The sequence below is a fragment of the Thalassophryne amazonica genome, chromosome 21 (genome assembly GCF_902500255.1).
Source record: "Thalassophryne amazonica chromosome 21, fThaAma1.1, whole genome shotgun sequence".
Taxonomy (NCBI): domain Eukaryota; kingdom Metazoa; phylum Chordata; class Actinopteri; order Batrachoidiformes; family Batrachoididae; genus Thalassophryne; species Thalassophryne amazonica.
In genome coordinates this window covers 11,158,113-11,182,872 of record NC_047123.1, presented here as the reverse complement: position 1 = coordinate 11,182,872, position 24,760 = coordinate 11,158,113, and the positions used below count along the sequence as shown (strand labels likewise).

At 40.2% G+C, this 24,760-nt stretch overlaps 1 protein-coding gene, 1 long non-coding RNA gene and 1 pseudogene across 4 annotated transcripts in view; all 3 read left to right on the top strand.

Moving 5' to 3' along the window:
- Positions 1 to 679: 679 nt before the first annotated feature.
- On the top strand, positions 680 to 2,200 carry cx32.3 (connexin 32.3). The gene is made up of 2 exons (XM_034162661.1): positions 680 to 698; positions 1,221 to 2,200. Exon 2 carries the CDS (start codon positions 1,263 to 1,265, stop codon positions 2,115 to 2,117), a length of 855 nt encoding a protein of 284 aa, XP_034018552.1. The 5' UTR covers positions 680 to 698; positions 1,221 to 1,262; the 3' UTR covers positions 2,118 to 2,200.
- Positions 2,201 to 8,693: 6,493 nt separating this feature from the next.
- On the top strand, positions 8,694 to 14,478 carry LOC117503346 (annotated as a pseudogene).
- A 372-nt stretch (positions 14,479 to 14,850) lies between these two features.
- LOC117503347 overlaps positions 14,851 to 24,760 on the top strand; it is an 18,344-nt gene continuing 8,434 nt past the window's right edge. For 2 of the 3 annotated variants that reach the window (XR_004558547.1, XR_004558546.1), the window contains exons 1-2: positions 14,851 to 14,861; positions 18,985 to 18,990. This is a non-coding gene — a long non-coding RNA (uncharacterized LOC117503347). The remainder of the gene's footprint in view (positions 14,862 to 18,984; positions 18,991 to 24,760) is intronic. The other variant, XR_004558548.1, reaches the window with a different exon arrangement.

The window sequence follows — 24,760 nt, the reverse complement described above, 5'->3', positions numbered from 1 at the left end:
TTGAAATCATGGCTTTTGAAATTTCTGGCATGTCTGGTGTTGATTCAACACTGGCTATTTTGCTATGTACTAGTATCAAATGTAAGTATAAATCCTTCAGTTTTCAAACACGTCTGTTTAAATAGTATGAAATATATCAACTATTTATTGGTCTACTAGGATCAAATATGAGTATTTTAAAAACTAAAATTAAAAACTTCTGTTTTTATTTATGTATTTGAATTTTTTATTCATTTTTAATTATTTATTCAATTTTATGTTGACTTGTTTTATGTAAGGCGCCTTGAGACGCCTTTTGCTGTGATTTGGTGCATTATAAGCTAATTAAATAAAATTAAATTTAAATACTACATGAAATTTGTTAAGTTTGTTAAACTTGCTTTATTTCAAAATACTACCAGTGCTAAAAAGATTTTCAAATACAGATATTTAATTTATATAGTTAATTAGCTCGCAGTGCGTTTTTCAACTCTCATATCTCATCATCCACATGTGCTTCCCAACACCTGTCAATTATTACACACTTGTCCTTTGGTCTCGTCTTGCTTTAACTTTTTCTGACCTCTTTAGCAAAAGGCTGCAACGTGACAGAAAGCAGATATCTCTCTGCTGTCCTCGCCAGGCACAAAACTCCAAGGTCCAACTTTATTTAATCATCTGTCCATCCCAGATTCACTCCTCTTTTGACGAGTTACCAGGTAAGCAACAAGCATTTCTCTTCCCTCTAAAATAAATAAATACAGCGATCTAAATAGCAACAGAACAGTTTTCTCAAAAGCTTTAAATTTTAATTTTGAAATTTGATTCCATTACTTCATCTCAAGAAGAATTAATTTCTATGTAACTGTACCAGATTCTTATTTTTTACTTGATTCAGCTTTACATGTGAAAAACTTATGTAAAAAACTTAATGTTTTACAATACCTCAACAGGTTTTTTTTGAAGATTAATTTGCTGAAGTATTTTTTTTTAAATCTCTGTCAGTCTACCTCCACTGTGCATCACTGGTCAAAATTCTGACTGATTATTTTAGGTACAAATTGGCTTACTGTGTCGGGATTAACAATGTGTTATCTGTTTAAATTATACAGTAATTTCGTTAAACACTGACATACTGACTCATTACTAGTTGGTCAATACTCCTGTTAAAATGGGTGTTGGCTCATTGTGAAACACCACTGAACACTTATCTGATTATTTGGTCATTTGCTGGGTTTCAGATCATCAGTTGACCACAGATCAAGTGAACATCAACAGCAACAATGGGAGATTGGGGATTCCTATCATCCTTGCTGGACAAGGTCCAGTCACACTCTACCATCATTGGGAAGATCTGGATGACTGTTCTCTTCCTGTTTAGAATCATGGTTCTGGGTGCCGGTGCGGAGAGCGTTTGGGGCGACGAGCAGTCCGATTTCATATGTAACACTAAGCAACCTGGTTGCGAGAATGTGTGCTATGATTGGACATTCCCCATCTCGCACGTTCGTTTCTGGGTTCTTCAGATTATCTTCGTCGCCACACCGACATTAATCTACCTTGGCCATGCCATGCATGTCATCCACCAAGAGAACAAGCTGAGGGAGAAGCTGGCGAGCCCTGGGGGCTCCCGCCTGCTCAAAATGCCAAAATATACTGATGAAAAGGGGAAGGTGAGGATCAAGGGGAACTTGCTGGGGAGCTACCTGACTCAGCTGTTTGCTAAGATCATCATTGAGGCTGGCTTCATAGTGGGCCAGTACTACCTGTACGGTTTTGTCATGGTCCCCATGTTCCCTTGCTCGAAGAAGCCCTGTCCTTTCACTGTTGAGTGCTACATGTCCCGACCAACGGAGAAGACCATCTTCATCATCTTTATGCTGGCAGTGGCCTGTGTCTCATTGTTTCTCAATGTCATTGAGGTGATGTACCTGATTTGTACCAGAGTTCGATGTGGTGCCAAGCCTCGGAAAATTACATCAGTTGAACATCCCGCAACTCTGTCAGGTCCCAGGTGGCCAAATCCAGAGGATACACTCAGGCAGAACAAGTTAAACATGGAGCTCGAGAACAGCCAGAGTATGGGTGGGAGCTTGGATGGAGCCAAAGAGGAGAAACGACTGCTGAGCAATCATTAGAAATCACTCACTCCTGTGATTGGATCAGGCCTAATTCATTCCATGGTTACAGTTCAGATACACTTTCCATCACAGCGTATACGTATCATTCCAGTTGATGATATGTGTACACCGGCCACATGAGTCCCATCAGGAATTCTATATTTACACAAATATCATTTCCACAAGCACAAGCATAAACACAGGGACTGTCACTTTTTGCACCATTCCAGTTGTCGTGCAGGTTTCCATGTAAATGAAACCTTTGTTGGTGACATACAGGCCTTATTTTTGTCAAATTATGCATTTATTTTGTAATATTTGCATTTAAAACAGTGATATGTATTCATGTGCAATGTGCTGTTATATTGATGTTCTTGTGGACATTTGTAAAAGTGTGTGAAAGTGACTGTCCTTTAAATTATTAGTTTTCACAGGCTGAAGCTGAAATAATTTTCTTTTTGTAACTTTATGCTGATGATGATGATAATGAGTATTATTTATATGCTCAGTTGTTTTTAATAAACAATTAAAGATGGATTTTAAAAAATACAGTTTCATGAACAAATTTTTACATCTATATTATAACAGCCAAATTGGCGTCTGTGTGCGTGTGTGTGTGTGCGTGTGTATGGCTTCAATCACGCAGAAATTCGGGAGAGCTGATATTTGCCATTTGGTATGCTCATGTATTTTGGGTCAAGGATGAACACTGCGAAAACAGAAAGTTCATAGGACTAATATTTTTGGAGAAATTAGCAATTTTAGCTAACCAGTAAACAATGGACATTGTGCTCAAATGCACTATGGGAGTTGGGGTTTTAAATGCTGTTATTGTGGTTCGTGTTAGTTTAACAGTGTTGTTAGTTTTATTGTTTTGTAGTTCAGTTGGTTTAATCAGTTTAGTTGTGTTATGTTGCCATTACCATGATGCGTACTGTGTTTGATGCCTTCTGTCTATGCATGAAAAATAGAAGCACCTGCTTGCAGCAGAATGCGGAAAAGACAAAAGCTCTCTGTGCATGCATGTGTGTAACTTCAATCACGGAGAAACTGGGGAGAGCTCATATTTTCCATTTGGTATGCTTATGTGTTTTGGGTCAAGAATGAACGCTGCAAAAACAGAAAGTTCATAGGACTAATATTTTTGGAGAAACTACGGATATTAGCACTGAACAATGGACATTGCTAACTACATTCTGGACTCACATGACATTCCACCAGGGAGCGGTAAATCATCTTATTATGAACATGAGTGTGTGCATGCATGCGTCCGTGTGCGAATATATTTAGTAAATTCAATGTAAGTACATAATGTAATTGTAAATACGTTAAAAATACATGGATGACACAAGAAAGTGAAATCACTTATTTCCACTGTGGTCCACTTAAAAATCAAATGACAAAATAGATTAAAATAATATAATAATGATAATAATAATAATAATAATGTAAATGATAAGAACCTTATATTTACAATTTATAAATACATTAAGACAGTAAATTACATAATTAACAGGAAATAAAAGGGTTGAGTTCCTCTTTTAAAAACTGTTGAGGTCTAAGGTTCTAAAAACATTCTGGACTCACATTCCATTCCAACTCATTGTACAAGCTTAGCTTAATTTATTACCACCCTTGAAAAATGTCAGCTACCTATTTTATAAACACTACCCGATCAAGAGTCCATGGACCCCCACGGGCAACACGGTAGTATATGCATAATTTCCCACTTTTCAAGTTATGTTGTTTCGAATGAAAAACCAAGCCTTACCAAGACATGTCCAGAGTCTGTTCAGGTTGAGGGAATCCAAATATAGTTTAAGAGGTTGTGCAATTTTTATGAAACCACCAGTAAGAACAAATGTAAAGGGTTTTTGTGTGTCTGTGGTTGGGGTGAAGAAATGGAACGAATGTTCAACAGAGGTTAGAATGAGTGGTACCTTAGTAAGATTTAAGAAACTACTCAAAAAGAACATCATGTCTAAGTATCATAAAGAAGCAAATATAATTTGATTTATAGGGAATGTTCAATTTATAAGTGGGATTTATTGTATATTTGAATTTGTGGGTATGTATATGCGTATGTAGATATATTGATATGGGTAGGTGTATATGTATATATGTATGTATATATATGTATATATTTATGTATGTATATAGGTATATATGGCACAGCCCAAGCAGAGGGTCACCCCCAAGAGCCTGGTCTGCTTGAGGTTTCTTCCTTATAGGGAGTTTTTCCTCACCACAGTTGCCTAGTGCTTGCTCTGGGTGTTATGTGTCGGACGCAGCTCGGAGAACCGACCAGCGTTTGAAGGACCCAGTATGAAATAAGCAGAGCACGGTACAAAGGCTAACTGAATTTAATACATAACAGTGATACATAAAAAACAAAGTGCGGTCTGGCGTGGTGTGCTCCCAGCAGCGCTAACGGTCCGGAGCCAGAAGCTGTTCGGACTCAAGGACCCCGCCGACACCCCCCAGGTGGCCGCAACAAACCGAGTCTGTGAAAGAAGGAACCATTATGTGAGTCCACACTCTACACACAGAGAGAACACTTAAAGGTGTACAAACAGCAAACACTTCCTGGCTTGATTACTAATCAGTTTCCCAACCTGCAGGCATGGAACATCCAGTTCACAAAACTCCACTGCAGTGGAAGCCGATACATGACTAACGTACAGCTCAATATAATAAGGTGTGAGGGACACCACATTTACTGACTGTATAAATGTTAGTCACAAAATCTAACGTACCTCAGGAAGTGTGCTGACGAGCGTGAGACCTCACCCCCTCCTCTTTCACAGACTGTGCATCAAACCTGGACGTTCTCTGCATCCACTGATGATGAGATGGCTCCCGAGACGACGATCTCACCCGTCTGGTCACAAGGTCGAGTCTCTGGCAAATACACACTGTGTACTCCAGTCTTAAATGCCACCATGTTCCAATCCATGCAGATGCACCACAGCTGTGAGTCCTGATGAGCCGCAGGTGATCAGCCTCAGGTGATCAGGGTGAGGTCCTGATAAACTCAGCAACACAGCCACTCAGTTCCAAATGCAAGCCACCTGGAAGGAGAAACAAAGGACAGAAACAAAAAGGCAGCCAGCCCCCCCCAGCCATATAACACTGGGGGTTGGTTGGTAAGGTTAAGCCTTACTTGCGTAAAGTGCCTTGATTTGACTTTCTTGTGATCTGGTACTATATAAATATAATTATAAGTGAATAGTATATTGATGTGTATGTCTGTGTGTCGACATGTAGTAGTGAATTTGTATTTCTGTAAATATGACTGACTAGAATTGATGGACTTGTACTAGCAGGGGTGGGCGCTAATAAGCTTTGCTTCAGCCCACACCCTTTCGGACTCACTAGTTTTGTTTATGCTTTGTGGAAGTGTTCATTTTTTTTCTATTTGAATATTTTGTGTGCCGAATAAAACTTTGTCATTGTCATGTTCTATTCTACAAGTACTAAAGACCACATTATTAAATAATATGATTTATCTTCTGTTGGTAATGGGTTCATGTAAGATAAAACCATGGCTGACAGATATTAATGAGGTTGTTTTAAGACTAATGAAATTTACAACTTATAATTAAATGTATGCCCATAATGATGGAGATAGAGATGTATTAACTATCAGATGGAGCAACCAGAGAGTTCAACAGTCTTACATGTTCAGCACTAATTCAGTCATATAACACACACACACACATATATATGAAATTCATTTTTTTCTCAAAATTCTACACACAATACCCCATAATGACAATGTGAAAAAAAGTGTTTTGATTTTTTGCAAATATATTAAAAATAATAATAAAAAAAATAAAAAAGAATAAAAAATAAAAAAAAATAACGTAAGAAATTACATGCAGATCCTGTTTCCACTGATCATCCTTGAGATGTTTCTATAGCTTAAATGGAGTCCACCTGGGGTAAGTTTAGTTGATTGGACATGATTTGGAAAGACACATACCTGTCTACATATAAGGTCCCACAGTTGACAGAGCACAAAAGTCAAAGGAACTGTCTGTAGACCTTAAAGACAGGATTGTCTCGAGACACAAATCTGGGGAAGGGTACAGAAACATTTCTGCTGCTTTGAAGGTCCCAATGAGCACAGTGACGTCCATAATCTGAAAATGGAAGACATTTGGATCCACCAGGACTCTTCCTAGAGCTGACCACCCGTCTAAACTGAACGATTGGGTTAGAAGGACCTTAGTTAGAGAGGTGACCAAGAATCCCATGGTCACTCTGTCAGAGCTCCAGCATTCCTCTGTGGAGAGGGGAGAAATTTCTAGAAGGACAACCATCTCTGCAGCAATCCACCAATCAGGCCTGTATGGTAGAGTGGCCTGATGGAAGCCACTCCTTAGTAAATGGCACATGGCAGCCTACATGGAGTTTACCAAAAGGCACCTGAAGAACTCTTAGACCATGAGAAACAAAATTCTGGTCTGATGAGACGAAGGTTGAATTCTTTGGTGTGAATGCCAGGCGTTATGTTTGGAGGAAACCAAGTACCATCAGCAGTCATGGGGCATGAAGCGGGGTACACCCTGAACAGGATGCTAGTCTGTCACAGAGCCACATATAGACAGACAAATACATTCACACCTGTCTATGGTCAATTTAAATTTTCCAATCTACCTAACCTGCATGTCTTTGGATGTTGGAGGTAGCCGGATCACCCTGAGAGTACCCATGCAGACACAGGGAGAACATGCAAACTCCACACAGAAAGGCCACAGGTGGGAACTGAATCCACAACCTTGTTACCACCCTCATTTATACCAGTCAATCACAAATATTTTGCTGATCAATATGCTTTCCATCAAATATCTAAATAAAGTTAATATTTACTATATATCTAGGTGATTTCATTGTTGAGATATACACAAAAAAGGGTTTTCTGGGCCATGTTTTCCTCAACCTTTGACCAAACTACTCAAAAATCTAGTCATCTCTACCTGTCTAAGTAATATTCCTTCCAAGTTTTAAAAAAATCCATATAGTTGTTTTTGAGTTATCTTGTCCACAGACACGCACGCACGCTCACCAGTGAAAACATGGGCGCAATTTGGTGGGGGATAGGGGGGACATGTCCGCCCACCTTTTCAACCAGGGGGGACAGAATATGGTATGTCCCCCCCACCTTCTGACATATATGTGTGTACTTGAAACATGCTATGCCAGTCTTATGTGCAAACCATGTCAGAATAGTATCTTTGTTTCTGCAACTTTGTATTTTTAGCAGCATTGACTTGTTTACAACACCTGTTTCTTGTCACATTCGGAATTTTCTGGGACTGCATTTGCCCAGTTTTGAAACCAAAAATAGTTGCCTCTAGGGACTAGTGTCTACACATAAGTATCAATGGACCATATGCTAATTTACTACATTCTGAAAGTTAGAAAAGGAAATCAGAAAAGCTATCTGGGACCTCAGAAAGCCCATCTGCAACTATTGCTTGATTTCCAAAATCAGTCTATGCAAGCAAAATTATGTTCAGTATGAGTGTTGTCATTAGTGCCACTTCGAAAATTAAATTCATAATTTATCCTAAACTTATGATCTGTTGTTTTTTCAAACTTATGCAAAAACAAATCTTGAGAAAAAAAAAATACAGTATGCGATAGTTAATAATTATTAAGAGCCTGTTCTTTCATATTTATGAATACATTTTACCACATTTCAGTTGGTTTTTTTTAATGAGAACTCAACCTATCGTTTTTTTTGAGTTCTACACATGTGGTGATACCTTATTTACACCAGGATGTTAATAAAATCAATGCTGGCTATTCTCAGAATAAAGTACTTATATCCACAGTTTCAAATTGTATAAGTCAAATGGTGTCCACTTTATGGTCTTCTAAAAACATTAAAATTACTGTTCTGGATGCTCAGAAGGCATCTGAGCTTATCTAGAAACCGTTGGCTTAGGGGGCCTAAAGCGGCCCCCAGACCCCTGGCCTATGGACTTCGGCCCTGCGGGCCTCGCACTTTGTCCCCCCAATTTCTAGTTCTAAATTGCGCCCTTGAGTGAAAACCATACCCTCTTATCACCCCTTTGCTGTTGTGCAGGGTAATTAGTAACCCTGAACAGAACTTTTCAATCTTCACACAGGTTTCATTCCTTTATTTGTATGATTTTATGTCTATTTCACAAATCTGCCCACTTCTGAGCAGTTAACTGATCATATACATGTTTAGGTTTAGTGTCCATTCACCAACCAATCATACAAGCTATGAAATAACAAAATCATCAGTCGAGCTAAACAACAGTCTGTGTTTAGGAATTTAAAATGTGTCATTGCCTGTTTTTTTCTGATACATCATTTATCATGTTGCTTTTATGTTTATGACTGTAACAAGTGTGATAAGCAATTTTACAAAGAACTGCAAAAAATAATCTTCATTTTATGACTGTCAATTATTAACCTGGACAGGTTTGCTGTGCTCAGCCCAAAATTGTCCACTGCAGATTTATCATTTCCAGATGTCGTGACAACGTGACAGAACAAACTATTGTGTAATTTCTAAAGTTCAAGGTAGCAGTGACGGGGAGGATTTGGCGTAGTAGACCGTTTATCATTCTGCTCCCTGGCTGCTGAGCGCTGTGCTCTCTGAAAAAGGCTTTTTTAAAAAGGTAAAATCAACAACTCCTTTCCTTTTTTTAAAATTTGCTTTTGTAATTTACATACAAAATTTAGCATTTATTATTGTAGTATTTTAGGAATATGCGTGATGAGAAACTTCATATTGTTGCCTATTGTTGCATATTGTGTATTTTCTGGTATACATTGATAATCTAACACAGCGTGTTTATGGAAACAAACACTTTCTGTAATCCCTATTAACTATTGCAATTCTTAGCAATAAATTCCATATTATATAGTTGCTGGTATTACTGGAGAAGTGGTATTATAGACTAAAACTCTTTGTGTGTATATATATATATATATATATATATATATATATATATATATATATACATACATACACATACATACATACACACACACACACACTCTAATATGTAACAGTTGCTGGTTGTAGGTTTCTATCCATGACATCAAATCTGTCTTTTGTCTAGCTTTTAGAACAACTTTAAGCTGTGCACTTTCCAGAGTAGGGTTTTTTCTTGTGCATTCACACACACACACACACACACACACACACACACACACACACACACACACACACACACACACACACACACACACACACACACACACACACACACACACACACACACACACACACGTGTTGTATATGTAGTGAAAAAAGACAATACATTTTGCAGTGTTAACACTGTAGTCATATGGTCCCAATCAAAACAATGTCAAATGAATTTTATGCATTCATCAATTTCATTTTTGGAACTGTTATGGGATCTGGAAAGGGCTAGAGCCTAAATCTGACTTTACAATAGTGTGAAATCAACACTATCCATTTTACTCTGCTAATTTTATAATCTTCTCATAATTTCACAAAATCAATTTTTTAAGGGACCGTTGCACTGTTAATTTAACCCTGCAAAATCAGCTGTGTAGTGCACAGTAAATTCTGCGGTGTAAAATCAACACTGAAGCAATACCATGTGTTTGAATTCAAAATACTGTTAAATTAACTTTACAGTAGTGTTAAATACTACTACGTCATGAATAGCAATTTTGCAGAGGAAACTAAACTCTTCAGTCTTGAAAGTAGTTGTGTATAAATGTTCTCTATTACAGTTAATTACCTTGATTTTACACTATAAGAGTTTATTTAGTGTCCTATTAATAAGACAAATGCCATGAAATAAAATACATAGAGTGATTATTTCATTATTCTTATATTTTATTCAAATTGCATACGTGTACATAATGTATGGGTGGGGTTGTTGCATTATTTTATTTATTTATTTATTTTAAACTTTAATCTTTACTGGTGCATGTTTATTTTTATTGTTTAGTGTTTGTTTGTTTTTTTGGGGGGTGGGTGGCTTTTTTTACCAAGATATTCTATCCATGTATGACGAATTTCTACTGATTTTATTTCCAGAGCTTTCTTGGTATTCATATAATTTCAAATAAAAGCTAGATGAGGATGGAATCAGAATTTAATTTATTGCCACGTTCTCACATACAAGGAATCTGATCTGATGTTATTGGTACATAAACAACAATAATAAAAAGAAAGGTAAAAGTACTTTACTCAGAAGTAAAGAGTCAAATCGGCAAAGCTATGTTCACCGTTAAATAAATATAATGTAGTGGGATAGGACAGTGAAAAAGCATATGAATGGTGTGCAAATGTACAGTACCATTCAGTGCAGGGATGACCAACCTGTACTTTGTGGAATTGTTGGCAGGGGGGTGAGGCAGGGTAAATGGGGGTCTCTAGCATTATTTATAAGTCTAGCTGTGGATGGAAAGAAGTTGTTTTGTTTTGTTTTGTGTCTTGAGGTTTTGGTCCTGATGGAGGTGTACAGGTCCAGTATGGATGGCAGATTGATGTATTGACAGACTTTTGCTTTGTTAGATCAGAGACCATGGGAGAGTGGGGTTTTCTGTCATCTCTGCTGGACAAAGTTCAGTCCCACTCCACTGTCATCGGGAAGGTCTGGCTCAGTGTGCTGTTTATCTTCAGGATCATGGTCCTTGGAGCTGGAGCAGAGAAGGTCAGTTTATTTTAGGGGGTGCTTTACTGTAAGCATTATTCATATCAACACCTCATCAAAGTGTTAATTTAACCACTGACTTATCTTAATGCAATGTTAACTGCTCCAAAAGACTAATTGATGCTATGATGTGCCATCTGGCACCCATGTCGTTCGTATTCAGTGCATTTAGAAAGTATTCATAGCGTTTCACTTTTTCCACATTTTGTGATGTTACAGCTTTATTCCAAAATGGAGTCATTTAATGGTTTCCCCTCAAAATTCTACTCACAAAACCCCATAATGACATGATATTTTTATTTTTATTGTTTTTTTTTTTTTGCAAATTTATAAAAAAATAAAAATAAAAATAAAAACCTAAAAAATCAAATGTACATACGTATTCACACCATTTGCTCAATACTTTTTAATGGACCTTTGGCAGAAATTACAGCCTAAAGTCTTCTTGAATATGATGTCACAAGCTTGGTGCACCTATCTTTGGGCAGTTTTTCCCATTCCACTTTGCAGCACCGCTCAAATTCAATAAGGTTGGATGGGGGGCGTCGGCACACAGCCATTTTCAGATCTCTGCAGAGATGTTCAATCAGATTCAGGTCTGGGCTCTGGCTGGGCCACTCAAGGACATTCACAGAGTTGTCCTGAAGCCACTCCTTTGATATATTGGCTGTGTGTTTAGGGTCATTGTCCTGTTGAAAGATAAACCGTCGCCCCACTCTGAAGTCAAGAGCGCTCTGGAGCAGGTTTTCATCCATGATGTCTCTGTACATTGCTGCATTTATCTTTCTCTCACTCCTGACTAGTTTCCCCAGGTTCTGTGCTGAAAAACATTCCCACAGTATGATGCTGCCACCACCATGCTTCACTGTAGGGATGGTGCCTGGTTTCCTCCAAAAATGATACCTGCCACTCACGCAGAAGAGTTCAATCTTTGTCTCATCAGACCAGAGAATTTTATTCCTCATGGTCTAAGAGTCCTTAAGGTGGGCTGCCTTTTACTAAGGAGTGGCTTCCGTCTGATTGGTGGATTGCTGCAGAGATGGTTGTCCTTCCAGAAGGTTCTCCTCTCTGCACATAGGAATGCTGGCACTCTGACAGAGTGACCATCAGGTTCTTGGTCACCTCCCCCAATTGCTCAGTCAAGATGGGCAGCCAGCTCTAGGAAGAGTCCTGGTGGATCCAAACTTCTTCCATTTACAGATGATGGAAGCCACTGTGCTCATTGGGACCTTCAAAGCAGCAGAAATGTTCCTGTGTACTTCTCCAGATTTGTGCCTGTCTTGGAGACTGACACCTCTGGCAATCTGTTAGGTAGTTTCACCACACAACTAGTCATATTATTCTAGGTGTTTGTAATAAAATATTCCAAACAAAAGACACAGCCTCCACCACAGCAGCAGCCGTATCCAGCGGACACTGAGCACAGCTCTCAAGTCTCACTCATTCGGCGTGAGACTCAACATGTTGTCACACTCTCATGCTAATGCACGACGTTCTGAAACATTTCACTACTATGACCTGCAAGACAAGATTCAGCGGAAAATAACTTCTTGAGTGTATCTCAACTTGAGAGCTCTGACTGAGTTACGGTCACAGTGAGAGGCGGACACACTGTGCTCAGCTGCTGTCACTCAAAGTGTGTTGTTGGTTTGCCCTGTTCATCCTGTCTGAGTGTTTTGCCCTCTTTATCTGTCATGTCTGTCTCCGGTGTGGCTTTGTGTCTTTGTATTTGTGGGTTCCCTGCTTCCTGTCTGGGTCTTATATCTGAGTGTTTAGGGTTGTCCTCCATGTGTCAGTTATGCACGTGTGTGTGTGTGCATGCGCGCTCCTTGTGACTGTCTGGGGTATGTGTGTGTCTGTCTGAGTCCCGTTTGTGCGCATGTTGGTGTGCCCTCGTCACCACCCCCTTGCCCATGTGACCTGTCTGTGATTTGTCATCCGTGTCTGTCACGTCTGTGTTGGTTGTCAGTCTGTCTCGTCTTCCGTCCATGTTCTAGGTCATTGTATTCCTCTGTCCTCACTACGTGTTCTGTATTTCATGTCTCCTTGAGTTCCATGTTTTTCTTCGATCCAATGGAAGGGTCATTAAAAGTCTGCTAACGAGTCTTTCACTGGATTCAAGTGTGTTGGAGCAGGGAGACAACTAAGAGTGTCAGGAAGGTAGCTCTCGAGGACCGAACTTGGCCACCCCTGTTCCAGATACAGGGAGGGCTCCCCCTGTCTGTCGAGACCAAGTAACATTAGGACAGTGAGATTAAAACACACCCACTGTAATGCCCACATTGTATTGTATAAAACTGTTGTGTAAGCCATTTTCTGGGTCTTACACAAGATGGAGTCCGTTTGTGGAGACCCGGGCCTGTTTTCAATGTGACTTTCAATAAATTCAAACTGAGGAATATAATGATTTGTTCTTTGTAAGGGGCAGTATATTACATAAAGAACCGGGAGAACTTACAACTCCTATCTCCTGGCCGCCTGCCTCAGGGTTCTACTTTGACTCCATTTAGCTCCGTTTAACAAAGCAACCACATTCCCAAATTTACATAATTTTCTGACTTAAAACATCTTAAGCGAAGAAGTTAGAAAACAAAATTCACCCCGTACAACTGTTATGGATGAGGAAACGCACTATAGAGACCTGACTATAAACATGTTTATTTCTGCTCTAAAGTTGGACATTTTACCATGGAGTTCTATGGGAATGTGCTCTGTTTTGGAGCCAGCCTCAAGCCGCCAGTCAAGGAACTGCAACTTTTTATACTTCTGATAGAGCTTCATCTGAGGACATTCCGCTTGGTCATGAATGTACACCTTGCAGATCAACAATAGCAAACATACTATAAGTATAGCAGATGATATAAACAATGAGTTTGCATTGACACAAATGATGTGTCCATGTGGCGATGAAGTGCCACCCTGATGTAGCCAGGATGTTTGGGTAACGCAAAATAGACAGATAAGCTAGATTGATTGACTGATCCTAACGACTTCTCTTTTGAACTTTTCAGGTGTGGGGTGATGAACAGTCCAGTATGATTTGCAACACCCAACAACCTGGTTGTAAGAACGTTTGCTATGACAAAGCCTTCCCAATCTCCCACATTCGATTCTGGGTCCTTCAAATCATCTTTGTCTCTACCCCAACATTACTCTACCTTGGTCATGCCCTTCACATTATTCACAAAGAGAATAAACTACGAGAATACATGCAGACAAACTCAGGGACTGAATTCAGCAAACTTCCCAAGTACTCTGACAACAAAGGTCACATCAAGATTAAAGGCAACCTGCTGGGCACCTACATGACTGCCATCTTTTCAGAATCATTCTGGAGATAGGGTTCATCGTCGGGCAGTATTATCTCTACGGCTTTGTCATGAACCCAAGAATTGTTTGCTCCAGAGATCCCTGTCCATTCACTGTGGAGTGCTTCATGTCTCGACCCACCGAGAAGACCATCTTCATTATATTCATGTTGGCGGTGGCCTGCGTCTCACTAGTCCTCAACATAATCGAGATCTTCTACCTGGTGTGTTTTAACCCATTACGCAGAAAGTCCAAAAGGGCCCCAATGTCCGCGATTGCGATATACCCTCAGTTTAACAGTAACAGCTTGTTGCAGAATGAGAAGCTCCGTCTCAATGCTTCCAGTCAGAGCTAAGCTTTATGGGCGAGTTGAAACTCAATAAAATACGAAATTCCTCCACTTACTACAGCAGACGTGAATACAACTAAAAGCTATTTATTTATTTCCTCCTGAAGGTCTTCAAACTGAAGAATAAAAAATAACAACTGGAATAAAGTGGTTTAGAAAATGGATAGATGGATCTATGTAAGCCACTTTTACATATTGGCGCCCACAAGTGGCATAAGTGTGCTTGGTACAAGACAGCATGGACTACAGATTTGACCCCCTGATCCTTGTCCACATACATTTCTTCAGAGGGCTTTAAAATCTGTTTTCTCAGGTTTAATTTAGTTTATTCCAATTAAAGGACATGTTGCACCAAAATCATAATTTAGATTTAGGCTGCTAGTGACCATCCGATGATCCACCAAGATTACTTTGTGCACTTCCGTGACCGGTTTCAAAGTATAAGGCATTAGCAGCAAACAGCTACGGAGACGTCCGATTACAAAGTACTCGTGAGTAATCAGGTGTTTCCGACAAGTGACGTACAACTAGAAGCGTCCCAGTGTGCGCATCAATGGAATGTAGCTGCTAACGTTAAGAACTGAGCCACAGATTAATTCCAAAGTGCGATATCATGTTATGATGACTCATTTTTAAGTGAAAACTGTTCATTGTGATGCAGTCACGGTAAAAGCTGCAGCTCCTATAAGGTTTCTGTGCACCTGCACGGCCACGAGTCATAAACGCAGCCCGTCAATAACCATCTCTTCTCCAGGTTCAGCTTTGTGCACGATTAATTATGAGTGTTGTTACCAATAAAATCTAAAAAAAATACATCTGCTGCCGGGGGAAAACTCATCTTGGAGACATTTCACAGTGAGCTGAGGAGCAACGAGCAGCAGCACACATACACACCAGCTCCTCAAAGAAAAAAAAAGGTTGCCACAAAACACAAAAGGGGTAAAATCCTGAACATGACAGAGTCACCGTGTTATATTGTTTTCCAAATATAAACTCCACATGAACAGGGAGCACACGCGTGTGCAATCGCCGGCTCCAGCTTCACCTCTCTCACTATCGTGGCACGTTCAATAGCATCCAGAAATAATGTATTCAGACTTTTTCCAAAGTAACAAATCCGTCTCCGTGTCCAGGCAGTCTGTTAAAACAGTGTCAGATGTCCCCATGTTCATGTCCACAGTTTCAGTAAACCAGCATCCACACAAACAGCAAGTCACCACACTTTAGGCTCCAAAATCTGACACTCTGAAAAAGTTAAGAGTTAAGTGTGTCATCTGCTCTCTGTAAATCCGAGCCATCACTTTCGAACAGCAGCTGAGAAGCTTCGTTATCAGACGGAGCCGGTTCTTTTCACTCTGTCTCTCAGTCATTGAGAGGTTTCTAGTATTTTGGTAATTAGGACGTCACACACTGAGAAATGCAGAGAATTGCTGAGTGAGACGTTTTCCGGAAATGCAGCTGCTAACGCTCAGTGAGAGGAATAAAATACATCAGAGATCACTAATTATTAGCACGTGTGTGCGGAGACACTTACAATTGAGTACTTTTATGTTGTCTTATTAACTGGGATGTTAAAAAACGTGAGACATGTCCTTTAATTTACAGAAACAGCAATGAGAACCTAAAAGCTTTTATTTTTAATCTTTTTTTTTGTATTCTGGGCATGTTTTGTACTTTGGCACAACTTTACATGCCTTGAATCGTAATAAAAGTAAAGTGCAAATGTGTAATTTGTCTCATCTGTTCTCTTGTTCATTGTTTCACTGAAGTTTCAACAAAGCATTTTGATTTGTGACCACTGACTCAGGTTGAAAAAATAAATATAAAGAAATGCTTTATCAAATTTAAAGGTTAAAGTCAAGTTTAACGTTAGTTAGCTGGCTTCAGGACCTCGTGCAGAACAACAACACTGCCACTGGGGCATCTGTGGCCGTGTTTCAGGGCTGAGGCGAGCTACACCAAAACACGAAGAGCAACAAAAGAACAAACTAAAGACAAATCGAAATCACAAAACCTACTTATTGATGCCTGTCAGCTCCGTCATGGCTCTTAGTGTGGGAACGCGTAAGCAAAATTGAGGCAGCCAATCAGAGAGAAGCATCAGTAACATGCCGGGCAAAAGTTTAAGGCTTGGCGTTGACTCCTGTTAGACCGACGCCCCTCAGTTAATAAATGACGCATTCAAAACATCGTAGTTATTAATCCATATATTGTGAAACCCGTTTTTTAAATGATGACAGGTGCTGACAGGTGATCATTTTATGAAAAAAGTAAATGCTTACTTCCATTTTTCAATATAATATCATGTTTGTAGATTTTCCTCTGTCCACATTCAGATGGGGTGGCGCCCCAGCACCCCCTATTGACAAACCACCACTGATGCAGCCCCTGATGACTGCTGGCCAGATCACCACCCTCACAGCAGAGGCGCTGCCAAGATGCCAAGCTTGGGTGGGCAAAAAAGAACCTCTAAATGGGCATAAAATACAACATCCACAACATCTTGAAACTTTTTTCCCTGTAACTAAATGTAGAACACAAGAAGATACAGTGAGGCAAATAGGTATTTGATCCCCTGTCAGTTTTGCAGGTTTTCCCACCTACAAAGAATATGGAGGTCTGTAATTTTTATCATAGGTACACTTCAACTGTGAGAGACAGAATCTAAAAAAAAAAAAAAATCCAGAATCTCACATTGTATGATTTTTAAATAATTAATTAGCATTTTATTGCATGAAATAAGTATTTGATCACCTACTAACCAGCAAGAATTCTGGCTCTCACAGACCTGTTAATTTTTCTTTAAGAAGCCCTCTTATTCTGCACTCTTTACCTGTATTAATTGCACCTGTTTGAACTTGTTACCTGTATAAAAGACGCCTGTTCACACAATCAATCACACTCCAACCTGTCCACCATAGCCAAGACCAAAGAACTAAGGACACCAGGGACAGAAATGTAGATCTGCACAAGGCTGGGATGGACTACAGGACAACAAGCAGCTTGGTAGAAGACAACAACTGTTAAGATTATTTATTAGAAAGTGGAAGAAACACAAGATGACTGTCAATCTCCCTCGGTCTGGGATTCCATGCAAGATCTCACTTTGTGGGGTAAGGATGATTCTGAGAAAGCTCAGAACTACACAGGACCTGGTCAATGACCTGAAGAGAGCTGGGACCACAGTCACAAAGATTACATTAGTAACACATGATGCTGTCATGGTTTAAAATCCTGCAGGGCAACAAGGTCCCCCTGCTCAAGCCAGCACATGTCCAGGCCCATTTGAAGTTCACCAGTGACCACATGGATGATCCAGAGGAGGCATGGGAGAAGGTCATGTGGTCAGATGAGACCAAAATAGAGCTTTTTGGAATCAACTCCACTAGAGGATGAGAACAACCCCAAGAAAACCATCCCAACTGTGAAGCATGGGGGTGGAAACATCATACTCTGGGGGTGCTCTTCTGCAAAGGGGACAGGACGACTGCACCATATTGAAGGGAGGATGGATGGGGTCATGTATTGAGAGATTTTGGCAAACAACCTCCTTCCCTCAGTAAGAGCATTGAAGATGGGTCATGGCTGGGTCTTCCAGCATGACAATGACCCCAAACACACAACCAGGGCAATTAAGGAGGGGCTCCGTAAGAAGCATTTCAAGGTCCTGGAGTGGCCTGGCCAGTCTCCAGACCTGAACTCAATAGAAAATCTTTGGAGGAAGCTGAAACTCCAAACCTGAAAGATTTGGAGAAGATCTGTATGGAGGAGTGGACCAAAATCCCTGCTGCAGTGTGTGCAAACTTGGTCAAGAACTACAGGAAACGTCTGACCTCTGTAATGGCAGACAAATGTTTCTGTACCAGTTGTAAAGGTCTGTTTTTCTAGGGGATCAAATACTTATTTCATGCAATAAAACGCAAATTATTTAAAAATCATACAGTGTGAGATTCTAGATTTTTTTTAGATTCTGTCTCTCACAGTTGAAGTGTATCTACGATAAAAATTACAGACCTCTCCATTCTTTGTAGGTGGGAAAACCTGCAAAGCTGACAGAAGGTCAAATACTTACTTACCTCACTGTACAGACTGCAGGTGACAGCTAACAAACTGAGGTAAACATCAGTAGAACTTATGATAACAATAGGAGACGTGCAGTTATTATTAACAGGATATTTACAGTAACCCAGCAAATTGGTTCATGTCAAGATTTTTTTGTCATGTCTTTTTCATGGGCCAAAATGACTAAATCTCTTCCTTGGATGCAGTACTGATGTGCGTCGAGGGGTGAGCATGCGGATCAAAATGAGCCCTCACATGCAACTGATGATCAGTCCAGTGGAACACAGCCTGTGCGACATGAGGACCAACTCTTTGTACGGCTGAATGTGTTGGCATCAGTGAGCAGGTTATCTTCCAACATTGGTTTTTGCCACAGCAATGTAATTTTGCAAGCTCACGCCATTTTTCTCTGTGCTTACAAGCACATGCAAGCGACTTCAGGAGGGAGGAATCGAGGAAAGATGCTGACTTAGGAAAGAGAAAGGATCTGGTCTTCATTAAATTCGAACACTTTTTTTTAAGAGAGAGAATCTGTCTCCAGCTTCAGCAATACTGTCAAGAATGTTGAGCCCTTTTAAAGGTTTGATTGGGAGCACTAGTTTCAACGACATTTTGCTCATTTGAGCAAGGGCGTAGGTTTTGGTCTCAGCTTTGGTAGGGACAATACCACCCCCACCCGGCCCCCCTGCTCACCCACCACCACCCCCTAACCCACTCATACCATTAGACGCACAAGTACAGCATAATACTAACATATGACGACATAATGCTGAATAATTTAACACTTTATTTAACAATATTAAGTGTGTAGGCAAACAAACAAATAGCTTAAATAACAAAATTGCACCCAAAATCACGAATCTATTCGATAGGCCTACACCTGAGAGAACAAGACAACAAAAAAATACTTGTGGAGCTAAAAAAAAAAAAAAAGTTTTTGCAACCAAGATGTATAATCTATTCTCTTCATCAATAATGCAGTTGTAGGTATCTGGCAACCTAATTTAAAAAAAAAGGGATTTCCAATGATATATATGGTGTATTACGGTAAACGAAGCCTGTGATGTCATAACGCAGAGGAAAAACACGGCAGTTTCACACTAGTGCGCCGCTGATTCTCATTACCGTAAGTTCTCATGTAAGCCCTCACTCTGAAAAATTTAACACTGACAGCAAGCCAAGAACCCGTGCTTTCCAACAGCATGCTATATGTTGCATATATTACGGTAAAGTGCGTTCGGTGACTTTTGAAACGAGGCAAAAGTATGAAAAAGAGCGCAAAACTGACAAAAAAGTACAGAGACAGACAGCAAACATAAATGTAGTAATTCTGAGGAAAAGGCAGGATGTTAGTGACATTTGTGAAGGTGTGTGTGGGTGTGCAGTTTATTTTAAGTGTGGCGCACAGCATTGTTCACAAACCCTCCCCCCCGCCCTTCTTGTTTTTCTGCACCGGAGCAGTGTTGCCAGATATGAAATATGAAAAGTATCGTACCAAAACCTCAAAATTATCGTATTTTGGGAGAAATGATCGTACGCAAACAAAACGCATACAACGTAGCTATTTTAGCGTTTTTTTTTTTAAATTTCCAATAATTTTATGTCACATTTTTAAACAGTAATTATAGTAATGGGGAAACTAGAACGCACTACTAGAAAGATTTTTTTTTTTCTGTGAAGGGACACAAACATGTGTTAATTACCAGACTAGAAAGAGTCGAATTCAACCTCGAGGTCGCTGTCGTCATCCGATGCCACTTGTGCAGATTTTGTTGAACACAGAAAAAATGTTGACACCTCCATAAGGAACTTGAACTTTTTTATTCTTCTTGTATATCTCTTTGCTCTTGTGTTTTGTTCGTTTGTTGTTGCATTTGTTGAAATAAAGTTTCAAAAAAAAAAAAAGATGTTGGTTGGGGAATCTTCCTGTCACGGCACAGATTGGATGGAACTCATTACTTTGTATGGAGAGGGGGCGGGCTTTCAATGACGTTGTCCCGGGCGGCCAAAGCTGTGGTGTTTGTCTTTGATGCCGCCTGAGCTGCAACACCTGCAAAATGATTCTTGGGTGTCAGAGAGAGATGCGTGTTTGGGCAACAACTGAAATTATCGTACATTTTGGATTTTTTCCCATTATGATCGTACATCGTACAGAGGGCAAAACTATCGTACAAATACGATAATTATCGTACATCTGGCAACACTGCACCGGAGCCACCCATCCTCTGCGCTCCGGGACCTCCCACTTTACAAATGAAGCACTGCCTGCCACGAGATGCGCTTTGTTTACGTCCATGTGAGAAGAACGTGAGCCAATGAAATTGCAACATGAGTAACCCTGTCACTCTGGCACGTCGAAAACACAAAACGTGACGACTAAAATTATAGTATCGAGTTTGCAAAAAAATAGTGAATGATTTTGTTATATAAACAAAAATGCTAAATATTGGTAGGGACTATTTTGCCATCCCAAAATAATGGTTGTGACTTGTCCCTATGGTCCATATGCAAACCTACGCCCCTGCATTTGAGTCTTTGTGCCCTAATGTAGATGAGACAACAGAACCATCAAGCTGTGAACGAACCGTCCGCCTCCTTTTATGTGAATCGGCAGGTCGACTGTCACAATTGAGAGAAATGCTCCTGAAGGAATCACTTCACATCGCCTTCAGTGAGCCCGTGAAGCCGTCACCCCACCTCACATGCCTCAAATCCACTGTTTGTGACTGCAGGATTGAACTGGCTGGTGTCACTGCACCAAGCAGTTGAATGAGAAATTTGCCAGTATAATTCCCATGAAGCGTGCCCTTTCCTTCAACTGATGAATTCGTTAAAATTCTCCATGTGAAAACTAAAAAAAAAAAAAAAACATAGACACAATAGCTGTTACATAATGGATGAGTGGATCCTTGTCATTTGATTGGTGGCTTGTATGTCACGTGACATGGATTATTAGTGTTGTGTTTCATTTACCGTGCAATAGTTCTTTTTAATGTGCAATTTCGCTGCTATATGAAACATGCTACTGCACGCCCGACCACTGTGCGCGCTCACACTACTGGGGGGGGGGGGGGGGGGGGGGGGGCGTTTAGCTAAACATGGCAGAGTTTGTTTTGCTGACGGATGACAATTTGAAAGAGCTAATTGACAAATCCACTACGCTGTGAGTCGTCTGGAGGCATGAAGAGCTGTTAGGATGAAAAGCTGGACAAATTTCTGCCGTGATTTTTTCACTGGACTGAGGAAGTAGACCTACACAAAGTTTTTTATTTTTATTTTTTGGAAGTACACAAAATCAGTGCACGGCATCACAGACTACATGGTCAGAATTAGTTCTGAACTAGCTAACTGTTTTTCCAAGTAGACTGAGAACAATTTTGGACTCCTGTTTAAAGTTCTTGTTGGATTGTTGATGTTAAAGCAGCAGTGACGCACACCAAAATGTAAGTCCCTTTTCTGCTGTTCATAAATTTATAAAATATCAAATGACAAGGGTCTATTTTTTTATGTCATGCATGACATTATATAAAACAAATAATTAATGGTTTTTCATTCTTTCAATGGAACTAATATTTAATTCGGTGATAAATGGAATATTAAATTCACGTTGAATGGAATATTCCAGTTTTCACCTCATGAAATATTTGTACCAATGAACTCATAAACATTCATTATTTGTACAGTAGTGTTCAGAATAATAGTACTGCTATGTGACTAAAAAGATTAATTCAGGTTTTGAGTATATTTCTTATTGTTACATGGGAAACAAGGTACCAGTAGATTCAGTAGATTCTCACAAATCCAACAAGACCAAGCATCCATGATATGCACACTCTTAAGGCTATGAAATTGGGCTGTTAGTAAAAAAAAAAAAAGTAGAAAAGGGGGTGTTCACAATAATAGTAGTGTGGTATTCAGTCAGTGAGTTTGTGTTGTGTGGGCTGCTGAAGAGGAGGTACTGCTGGCCCACCACCACCAGAGGGCACCCTGCCTGGAGTGCGGGCTCCAGGCACCAGAGGGCGCTGCCGCCTCACAGGAGCAGCCGGGGGGACAGCTGACACTCATCACCTGTGACAGCTGTCACCACTCATCTGATCTGCATCGGTATATCAGCAAGACGTCATCTCCACCTCTTTGCCGAGATATCGTTCTACCTGAAAGGTAATATCCTCAGCCTGACTGCTTGATAGAAAGCCCTTTTTGTTGTGATTTTTGTGAGTGATAACAGACTTTTTCTCCAACGAGAGGTGGAGGTAGCTTCCCTGCCGTGCAGATTGCTGGGTGCAGACGCACCCACGTTTAATTGTGTTTTTGTTCCTCGCCAGCAGTACCAGGTCCGACACGCGGAGGCAGTGGCCACCTGGGAGTTCGGGACTTGGCGGCTCCAGTATTCCCGGGGTCTGGTGGCGGAGGAAATCGTGTGGTTCCGGTTCTGCTTTGGACAGGCGTCTCCTATCTTCGAGCCTGCCCACACGACACCTTGTAATTTGACCTTTGATCTATTGTGGAATCTGTTGTGTTTGTTGTGCACGTTCGCAACAGTAAAGTGTTGTTATTTGACCTATTCTATTGTCCGTTCATTTGCGCCCCCTGTTGTGGGTCCGTGTACTTACACTTTCCCAACAGTTTGTCAATTTTGTGGAACAAACAGGTGAGAATCAGGTGTCCCCTATTTAAGGATGAAGCCAGCACCTGTTGAACATGCTTTTCTCTTTGAAAACCTGAGGAAAATGAAACGTTCAAGACATTGTTCAGAAGAACAGCGTAGTTTGAGTAAAAAGTTGATTGGAGAGGGGAAAACATACACAGGTGCAAAAAATTATAGGCTGTTCATCTACAATGATCTCCAATGCTTTAAAATAGACAAAAAAACCAGAGACATGTGGAAGAAAATGGAAAACAACCATCAAAATGGATAGAAGAATAACCAGAATGGCAAAGGCTCAGCCATTGATCAGCTCCAGGATGATCAAAGACAGTCTGAAGTTACCTGTAAGTGCTGTGACAGTTAGAAGACGCCTGTGTGAAGCTAATTTATTTGCAAGAATCCCCTGCAAAGTCCCTCTGTTAAATAAAAGACATGTGCAGAAGAGGTTACAATTTGCCAAAGAACACATCAACTGGCCTAAAGAGAAATGGAGGAATATTTTGTGGACTGATGAGAGTAAAATTGTTCTTTTTGGGTTCAAGGGCTGCAGACAGTTTGTGAGACGACCCACAAACTCTGAATTCAAGCCACAGTTCACAGTGGAGACAGTGAAGCATGGTGGTGCAAGCATCATGATATGGGCATGTTTCTCCTACTATGGTGTTGGGCCTATATATCGCATACCAGGTATCATGGATCAGTTTGTATATGTCAAAATACTTGAAGAGGTCATGCTGCCATAAACATACCTGGTTGTCTGTGTGCTCCCAAAAGGAATTAGATTTATTTCTTCTTTTCAACTTCTTTTCGCTCTTTTCTCTTCTCGCCCAAAAATGTCTGTGGTCCTTGCTAGAGGTGAGCGGATTGATCCTAATATCGATAGAATCGATACCAACGCTGGTAGTGATAGTTGAACGATCCTGGTGTAAAAATATCGATACTCAAGCTTTTTTCTCTCCCACACGGACTGACTGCTGCGCACGCAGATTCATCAAAGTCTACTCTCTGTAAGAGCAGCACTGCACTGTGTCACACAACACGGAGCAGCGCACCCTTGTATTGTGGTTTGTCAGCCCTCTACCTCAGGAGATTTTGTTTTAAGTTGTGTTGAGTGATATGTTTTTAAACAAAAATTTTGATTGTGATAATAATGTATTTTTGTTGTCACGTACAATGTTTGGCGAAATTCTATCCTAGGTCTTTTGGATCCTTTGGATCTATGAAGCTAAAATATGAAAAAGTATCCGTATTGATATCGGCGATACTGGGCCTGTATTTACTTGGTATCGGATCAATACCTAAATTTCCGGTATCGCCCACCTCTAGTCCTTGCAACATTGCTTGACTTCTTCAAGCTGCTTCATTTTCACACACTTGACTATACTGCCATCTGAAGGTGGCATGTAGTACTACACATAATAAAGCAGACGGTACAAGCTAAATAAAAATAAAACGTTGCAGTTACAGCCTGTGACCGTGGGGGTGGGGGTGCGACAACAGTGCTGTTGCTGGTGTAATGTTTGTAAGGATGCATGATTTATTACTAGTCTTTAAAACTACAAATGACATTGAATGACACTCGTGGGGCAGAATAGAAAAAAAAAATGCATTT

Bases quoted from the DNA above. Each gene is read 5' to 3' on its own strand.
- cx32.3 (XM_034162661.1), top strand. From the start codon at position 1,263: ATGGGAGATTGGGGATTCCTATCATCCTTGCTGGACAAGGTCCAGTCA.